Source organism: Gasterosteus aculeatus, chromosome 2 (assembly GCF_964276395.1).
Source record: "Gasterosteus aculeatus chromosome 2, fGasAcu3.hap1.1, whole genome shotgun sequence".
NCBI lineage: Eukaryota > Metazoa > Chordata > Actinopteri > Perciformes > Gasterosteidae > Gasterosteus > Gasterosteus aculeatus.
Window position 1 is genome coordinate 397,324 of NC_135689.1, and position 8,500 is coordinate 405,823.

The following is an 8,500-nucleotide window of genomic DNA, read 5'->3' on the forward strand; positions in this document are numbered from 1 at the left end:
TTAAGTAATGAAGTTGTTTTTTTAAATATATAATCTTGCAGTCTTCAATTCTTTGCGACGGCATCAGAAGCATTTTACTCTTTATTACACTCCAAAGTGTAACGATGAGGAGTAGCTGGTGGTTCGGTGCAATGACCATTTATTGCTCTTAATATATGAAGAACTTGCAAACCAAAAACAGGAGGTAAAAATAACAATTAAACTAAAGCGGTTTCTTATACGGCTCCTCACGTCACTCCACCACACGGTCAAAAGACTATTGAGGCAAAAGAAACACAACCTTTGCTTTTAATTGTTTACCTGTTTGACTTGTATTTATTTAACAAAGCGTTTCAGTAAAACTTCCTTCATCGCAGTGAAATTAAATGTTTCTCATTACAGGAAATATTTGTGTGGTTTCTGAAGTGAGTTTCACATCTTCATTTTAACCAGGAAAGAAATTAGGTGCAGCCACAAGTTCAGAAAAACCCAAATTAAACCACATGTGAACGTTCACATCAAATAATGAAGAGCAGTCAGGAGTCTAAAAACAGACGATTCATTTTCAATCTAATAATTGAAACACGACCAGATGAGTAAATCAAACTGTTTATATTTAAAACGTTGAACACACCATTTACCTTCAGAAATCAATTCAACAGTCAGATTCTAATCCAGTTTGTCTGATTCCAGAGAGTTCTGCTTCCCACCGGCCGGCTGCTGTCTCCACCCGCTGAGACTCAGACGCTCCACCCGCTGAGACAGACGCTCCACCCGCTGACACTCAGACGCTCCACCCGCTGAGACTCAGACGCTCCACCCGCCGACGAGCGCGTCCCGAGTCAGTGGAGGCTCGACACCTGCAGGTTGGTCCTGTCTCTCTTATGAAGACATGCACGTGTGTTGTCACCTGTCCGCTGGTCATCAGTCTACATCCACCTGACAGCGACCTCTGCTGGTTGACGTGAGTCATAAGACGGATGTCACTTTATTGTTTGAGGCAAACAGCAGCGCTTCATGCAATGAAATACATCTCACACACACACACACACACACACACCGCGCACACACACACACACCGCGCGCACACACACACACACACACACACACACACACCGCGCACACACACACACACACCGCGCACACACACACACACACACACACACCGCGCACACACACACACACACCGCGCACACACACACACACACACACACACACGCACACAGACGCTGGACTAAAGTGTGGATTAGCGTTGGAGAGGCTCCGCCCCCTGCTGGTGGGGGAAGCAGCCAATCTGTTGTCTCTGTCAAACTGATTGTTTGGAGTTGAAAATCTTGGCCAGCAGGGAGACATTCGATTGGCTCTTTTGCTCAATAAGGCGGGCCTTGTCCAGGTGCTTCTGGGTAAACGAGTCTTTCTTCTTCTTCTTCTTCGTCTGGATCTCTTCCTCCGTCTGACGCTGGGTGAAGTCCCACGTCTTCTCCTCCACCTGAGGACAGATGAAGATGTTAACAAACCAGATTGTGTAGTGGGTCTCCATGGCAATAGGAGGTCATGTGACTCAGGTCTGCATCAGGTTTTGAAGACCAAGAGGAAGTTGACCTGCTCTCCGTCTCTCTGTCTCTTCCTCCTCACGAGGTCCAGGTGAGCGCTCTTGTCCACGTTGCTCAGGTAGAAGTTGGTTTCTCTCTTGGCCTGAGACACTTCGGTCCGGAGTCTCTGCTGGAGGACCGTGTGCTCGTAGGCCAGCCGCTCGCTCAGGTGAGTCCACTGGAACCGGTGCAGGTACTGTGGAGACAGACGGGTAAGAAGAGCAGCACCACACCGTCAATGAAGGAGTCTTCATCATGTGACATCACGGGGTCAGCGGCGGCGTGGCGGACCTTGATGGCCCAGAGGTCGGAGTAGAACCGTTGGCGCTTCCTGGTTCCCATCGGAGAGTTGTGGAGAGAAGCAGCAACTTTCTTTGCCACTCGTTTATCTCTGAACTCAACCCATCCTTCAGTGAAGTCACACCTCCTCAAGCCGGACTTACTCTTCCTCCTCCTCACCTGGCTGTCTGAGGGACCAATAACTCATCAAAAACATCATCTTTCATATTTACCTGTACGACGGTTACATCATATAATAATGTATTTAACGTACCTTCAGGCTGGAGGAAGATGCGTCCAATCTCTCCGTACACTGACAGCAGGTTCCTCAGGTGTTTGGGGCGGAACCTCGGAGGAATGTGACCCAGGTAAATGACACCTGGAACACACTTTCTGTCTGGAAGGGAAGTCAACCCAACAGCTCTCCGTTTGATGGTCTTCTTCAGCTCCACGTTGTCGTCATCACCTCCTTCTTCTTCTTCGTCTCCTTTCATTGTAGCAGCTTCTTCTTCCTCCTCATTATCTCCTCCTCCTACTCTTGTTGTAGCAGCTTCTTCTCCCCCTCCTCTCCTAGCCGTAGACGGTCTCTCTTCTTCTTCTCCTTCTCCTCCTCCTCTCTGAGATGTAGTCTCCTCCTCCTCCTCCTCCCGTGTTCTTTCCATGAGACTGCAGATCGATTTCTAACAACAGAAACAGATCGAGGTTTGAAGTCTACTTGTCTCCTTTCTTTAACTCAGGGGTCTTCAACGTTTTTCAGGCCAAGGTCCCCCAAACTGATGGCGAGATGGAGCAGGGACCCCTACTATATTAATTGCATACAATTGTGTTTATATTATACTGGGTCAAGTGCCATGTATAAACATAGCTATCCTGTTATTTTGCATTCAACACTAAGCCATTCAAATAATATACAGGAGCTAGCAGTCAGGGGCCAGGGAGCTAGCAGTCAGGGGCCAGGGGCTAGCAGTCAGGGGCTAGGGGCTAGCAGTCGGGGGCTAGGGGCTAGCAGTCAGGGGCTAGGAGCTAGCAGTCAGGGGCTAGGAGCTAGCAGTCAGGGGCAAGGACCTAGCAGTCAGGGGCTATGAGCTAGCAGTCAGGGGCTATGAGCTAGCAGTCAGGGGCTAGGAGCTAGCAGTCAGGGGCAAGGACCTAGCAGTCAGGGGCTAGGGGCTAGCAGTCGGGGGCTAGGGGCTAGCAGTCGGGGGCTAGGGGCTAGCAGTCGGGGGCTAGGAGCTAGCAGTCAGGGGCTAGGAGCTAGCAGTCAGGGGCAAGGACCTAGCAGTCAGGGGCTATGAGCTAGCAGTCAGGGGCTAGGAGCTAGCAGTCAGGGGCTAGGACCAGTGCAGGTAGGAGTAGCTTCCTTACATTCGGCTCTTCGGGACGAAGTTAACCAGCGTTCACACAACATGAACACGAGATCCGAGGACACATGGACATTGGGTCCAACCCCCCTCCCAGGATCGACTCCTCCGAGACATAATTATAATATAATATATAATAAGTAACTATGTGTCAATTATAAAATCATGTTAACATCAACAACACGGCTATTATTAATTATATCGATCTGTTACTATGGTCACAGTTTACACAACGTTCACCGACGATGAATAAATAAACTCCTTTAAACCACATTAAAGTGTTTGATACCTTACATAAAGAAATCCCACCTTTAGTTGTAAATCTTCATCAACTTCTCGTTCTCACGTGGGCAGCCTCTGTCGCGCATTGATGACGCTCACCGCGTCATGTAAGGCGCGATGGGACCGGACGGCAGCTGCAGAGGGACAATAAGCGCGCGTGAGCTTTCACCAACCAAACTTTAAAGTCAGGTGATGCGTTCAAACGTCCTTTTTCTCCTCATTCTACACAATCAATAATCAATTAATAATAATCAAACACATCTTTTGTTTGTATCCAGGATACCAAAATGCTGATGTAACGTGGATACATGTCATGGCGGGATGATTTGAAGTGGAAGCTAACGTTAGCAGGACGATGCAGAGGTCTGTGTCCAGTTTGTCTCTGAGTCCCAGTGTAAAGGTGAAACTGGTTAACGCTGGTTTCCAGTTCACCGCCGACCTGCTACACGTGAAGCCACTTCAACTCAGTAAAGGTAAAGCTGCTACACCCATTGAATATGTCACCGAGTTAACTCCCGTGTTCACCACACACACGTGACGCAGAGGTCAGCTGACCGTCGTCTAGCGTTCACAGCATCATTCATATTAATTACACTCTGCTGCTGTGCCAACAAGCACCGTCTCAGTTCTCATCTAACGTTGTATGTTTTGTGCATTAAACACAGCTCACTGATTCATTCTCAGCAGGACGTTAAGTCCTTAAGTGAAGACCAACAGTAGAAACATGTACAGCCCAACATCGCAAATCACAAATTTGCCTCAGAGGGCTTTACAGTCTGTACGCATGCGGCATCCTCTGTCAGCAAACCCACACATTGGCACCACCCACCACCATCAGATATAAACACCATCCACAGAAACCTGTTGGGAGGGAAAAAGCACAAAGACTTCAGGAAAGAAGCAAAGTCTGTTTTCTGATCACAAAAGTATAGTCCGTACAATAGTAATGTGATTCATGTTTCTAATAATAATGATAGAGGAGCAGCTGCTCTACTGCACAGACGTGATGGTCCATGGTGGGTTGCAGAGACCAGTTTGTCCCAGCTGGAGGCGCTGGAAGTGCTGCAGGCTGTGAGGGGAGAGACGGGAGGAGGTGACAATGGAGCAGGAGCAGGAGGAGGAGGAGGAGGAGCCTCATCCTCTCTGACGGCTCTGGAGCTCCTGCAGAAGGAGGAAGAGTTGAGGAGCATCGTGACGTTTTCCTCTCAGCTGGATGCTGCTCTCGGAGGAGGACTTCCTGTCGGGAAAACCACAGAAATCTGTGGAGCTCCTGGGGTCGGGAAAACACAGCTTTGGTGAGACGCTCGCACACTGTGACACGCCGTGACATGTTGTATCATGCCGTGACATGTTGTGACATGTTGTATCATGCCGTGACACGCCGTGACATGTTGTATCATGCCGTGACATGTTGTATCATGCCGTGACATGTTGTATCATGCCGTGACACGCCGTGACATGTTGTATCATGCCGTGACACGCCGTGACATGTTGTATCATGCCGTGACATGTTGTATCATGCCGTGACACGTTGTATCATGCCGTGACATGTTGTATCATGCCGTGACACGTTGTATCATGCCGTGACATGTTGTATCATGCCGTGACACGTTGTATCATGCCGTGACACGTTGTATCATGCCGTGACATGTTGTATCATGCCGTGACACGTTGTATCATGCCGTGACACGCCGTGACAGCTGTGGGATCTACAAGCATACGGGTAGAGTTGTTTTACTCTGTCCAGCTGACCGTCGATACCATTGTTGGTTACATGCTCCTTCCAGCCTGCAGCTAGCAGTGGATGTTCAGGTGCCTCAGTGTTTTGGGGGCGTCGGAGGTCAGGTGGTCTACATTGACACGGAGGGCAGCTTCTTGCTTCAGAGAGTTGTCGATATTGCCACCGCCGCGGTCCAACACTGCTCCTTACTGGTTGAAGACGACGAGCAACAAGTTGCCATGGCAACCTTCACTGTGGAAACCATCCTGTCCAACACCTTCCTGGTAATGATGGCAGGTCGTCATGGCAAATGACTTTTGTTTTTTTGATTGGCAGTTCAACTGATTTCAGACCATTGGACGCAGTTTTTTTGCCAACGCTAGTAATTATTGATCATTGATGATCCATATGAACGGATACAGACCCTCTTCATAGACACAAACAGGAAATCGATTTTATTTTTATGGATTCAAGCGATTCGTTGCTTTGATTGCTGTATGATGAGGTGCTTAGAGGTTGTGTTGGGAAGTTAAATGGATCATAATTCATCTCTAGTTATCTATATTTCTTTCCATGTGAAAACATTTCATCACCAAAACTTCAATAATGACGCCGATGGCATCGCACATCGGCCGGTTGTAGTGATTCTTAATGTCTGTCTGTTGAATCACTCGCAGGTGCGTTGCCACGACTACGTGGAGCTGCTGGCAGAGCTCCACCTGCTGCCTGACTTCCTATCCAACCACCCAAAGGTCCGCCTCCTTGTGATTGACAGCGTGGCGTTTCCATTCCGGCAGCACTTTGACGATCTCTCTCAGAGGACACGCCTACTCAACGGCCTCGCCCAGCAACTCATTTCCATGGCAACCAGCCACAAGATTGCCGTGCTGATGACCAACCAGATGACCACCCGGCTGCGGGGCGGCCAGTCGCAGCAGGTCCCGGCCCTTGGAGAGAGCTGGGGCCACGCCGCCACCATCAGGCTCCTCCTGCACTGGGCGGGGCCTCAGCGGCTAGCTAACGTCTTTAAATCCCCGAATCACATGGGGGCTACGGTCCGATACCAGATAACCTCCGAGGGGTTCAGAGACGTCGACCAATCGGAGCAGCCGCCAAGCAAGCGAGCCCGAAAACACACCGTCCAAATGGCAGCGGCCAGGGAGCCGTCAGAAACATGAGTCCGTCTCCGACCATCTGTGCCGTTTGTCCTCCTACCTAGAACGCCGAGAACAGACTCGTGTCCTCTGGAGAATGGACACCCGGAGCCGGGCGGATGGAGGACAGGCGTTCTGCACCTTCTTTGGTCTTTAAATGGATTTAATTATTTTACCATCAAACCAAAAGACGACCCTGCTTTGGATTTGATTTCATAGAAAAAGAAATGATACAGCAAACCTTTCAACGGAATTCACTGTTTTGACATCATAACATCCTCCACGTGAACGCTGTGGATGTGAAGAGGTCTTTTCTTGAGATTACAGTGGAAACGGGTGATTTTGTGATCTTCACAATAAAACCTGTTGATGTGACGAGTAGAACAGCGTTGATCTCTACGTTTCCCTCCAATTTATAAGTGAAGTTACCGCCGATGCTGGATTATTATTAATTTATTACCACGATGACGTGTTTGTGCTTTACGGCTGTCAACGAATATTCTATATGCCAATATATGTTCTTGTAGCGCAGTTTCAAAAAGAAAGTTTATATCATAAATCATGTTGAAAACGGGGCTAAACGTGAACGTCTTGTCAACGTACACTTTCACTTTTAAACCATTTTGCAAACCTCTTTACAACGTCGGGACGTCTTTTAAACGGACAAATTACTCACACAAGTTACATACTTAGTCACAGTTGTCACGTTAACAGCCCTTAACAAGGACAAACACATTATTTTATAAATTTGTATTTATTCTAAATATACATATAACAACACCTTTCCTAATTAAAAACATTACAAAAATAAAATATATTTCAGGGAAATAAACTATGGAATTAAAAGTGCAGAAACAACATGGACAAGTTAGTTTAGAATTCTGTGTTTGTAGTTAATTTACAGATTCTGTAACCAGATGTGGCTCAGTCACTTGAGTTGGGATAATATATATATAATATATATATATATATATAATATACCTGAAATCAGCTGCATCTCCCTCATCCTCACGCGATGATTCCGTGTGAAGGGGGTCAGAGATCACAGAGCAGAGTCCTCTGGTCAACGTCTTTATTCAATTAAAATCATTTTAGTTTGTTCTGCTTTACAATCTGTAAACATGCATCATGTCCCAAAACCCCCAAGATGTAAATGGTCTGTACTTGTACAGCGCTTTTCTAGTCTTCTGACCACTCAAAGCGCTTTAACACTACATGACATCATTCACCCATTCACACACTGATGACAGGAGAACCACACACAGTGACACCTGCACATCAGTAACTACCATCCACACACTGTAGTCACAGCTACAGGAGCCATCTTGGTTAAGGCCCAAGGACACATCGACATGCGGGTTAGCAGAGCCTGGGATCGAACCCACAACCCTCTGATTGGAGGACGACCTGCTCCCCACTCCCCCACAGTCGCCCGATGTAAAAAACCTTCAACTGGGAGAAACCTGAGGAGCAAACAGCAGAGAAGTGTGAGACAGTGTGTGAGACACTGTGTGGGACAGTATGAGACACTGTGTGTGAGACACTGTGTGAGACACTGTGTGGGACAGTATGAGACACTGTGTGTGAGACAGTGGAAACGTCCATCTAACTGATGTCGCTCGTCCATCAACGAGGACGTGAGCTTTTATTCCCTCAGTCAGTCAGTCAGTGAGTGAGTGAGTCAGTCAGTGAGTGAGTCAGTCAGTCAGTGAGTCAGTCAGTCAGTGAGTGAGTCAGTCAGTGAGTCAGTGAGTGAGTCAGTGAGTCAGTCAGTGAGTGAGTCAGTCAGTGAGTGAGTCAGTCAGTCAGTCAGTCAGTGAGTCAGTCAGTGAGTGAGTCAGTGAGTCAGTCAGTCAGTGAGTGAGTCAGTCAGTCAGTGAGTGAGTCAGTGAGTCAGTCAGTCAGTGAGTGAGTCAGTCAGTGAGTGAGTCAGTGAGTCAGTCAGTGAGTGAGTCAGTCAGTGAGTGAGTCAGTCAGTGAGTGAGTCAGTCAGTGAGTCAGTCAGTGAGTCAGTGAGTGAGTCAGTGAGTGAGTCATTCAGTGAGTGAGTGAGTCAGTCAGTGAGTGAGTGAGTCAGTCAGTGAGTCAGTCAGTCAGTCAGTGAGTGAGTGAGTCAGTCAGTGAGTGAGTGAG

The 8,500-nt window shown here is 47.9% G+C and overlaps 2 protein-coding genes across 4 annotated transcripts; one reads left to right on the forward strand and one right to left on the reverse strand.

The window, feature by feature from the left end:
• Positions 1 to 286: 286 nt before the first annotated feature.
• abt1 (activator of basal transcription 1) lies at positions 287 to 3,663 on the reverse strand. 3 transcript variants are annotated; one of them, XM_040194123.2, is made up of 5 exons: positions 3,521 to 3,663; positions 2,125 to 2,530; positions 1,863 to 2,038; positions 1,582 to 1,767; positions 287 to 1,468 (listed from the first exon to the last, which is right to left on the reverse strand). In XM_040194123.2, exons 2-5 carry the CDS (start codon positions 2,510 to 2,512, stop codon positions 1,286 to 1,288), a joined length of 933 nt encoding a protein of 310 aa, XP_040050057.2. In that variant the 5' UTR covers positions 2,513 to 2,530; positions 3,521 to 3,663; the 3' UTR covers positions 287 to 1,285. The 3 variants fall into 3 exon arrangements, with proteins under 3 accessions (XP_040050057.2, XP_077937137.1, XP_040050056.2); XM_078081011.1 differs by having other exon boundaries at positions 3,506 to 3,597; XM_040194122.2 differs by lacking the exon at positions 3,521 to 3,663 and adding an exon at positions 3,216 to 3,314.
• A 108-nt stretch (positions 3,664 to 3,771) lies between these two features.
• Positions 3,772 to 6,748, forward strand: rad51c (RAD51 paralog C). The gene is made up of 4 exons (XM_040194121.2): positions 3,772 to 3,966; positions 4,521 to 4,788; positions 5,281 to 5,497; positions 5,891 to 6,748. The coding sequence occupies exons 1-4, from the start codon at positions 3,849 to 3,851 to the stop codon at positions 6,389 to 6,391; spliced, it is 1,104 nt and encodes a 367-aa protein (XP_040050055.2). The 5' UTR covers positions 3,772 to 3,848; the 3' UTR covers positions 6,392 to 6,748.
• The last annotated feature ends 1,752 nt before the right edge of the window (positions 6,749 to 8,500 follow it).

What these genes read in the sequence shown, in the direction of transcription:
- abt1 (XM_040194123.2), bottom strand. Translation starts at nt 2,512, where the DNA reads ATGGAAAGAACACGGGAGGAGGAGGAGGAGGAGACTACATCTCAGAGA. An exon ending in CATCTTCCTCCAGCCTGAAG is followed by an intron (nt 2,039 to 2,124) that starts GTACGTTAAATA and finishes TTGGTCCCTCAG; the next exon opens with ACAGCCAGGTGAGGAGGAGG. An exon ending in GACAGAGAGACGGAGAGCAG is followed by an intron (nt 1,469 to 1,581) that starts GTCAACTTCCTC and finishes ATCTGTCCTCAG; the next exon opens with GTGGAGGAGAAGACGTGGGA.
- rad51c (XM_040194121.2), top strand. Translation starts at nt 3,849, where the DNA reads ATGCAGAGGTCTGTGTCCAGTTTGTCTCTGAGTCCCAGTGTAAAGGTG. An exon ending in GCCACTTCAACTCAGTAAAG is followed by an intron (nt 3,967 to 4,520) that starts GTAAAGCTGCTA and finishes GGTGGGTTGCAG; the next exon opens with AGACCAGTTTGTCCCAGCTG. An exon ending in GTCGGGAAAACACAGCTTTG is followed by an intron (nt 4,789 to 5,280) that starts GTGAGACGCTCG and finishes TGCTCCTTCCAG; the next exon opens with CCTGCAGCTAGCAGTGGATG.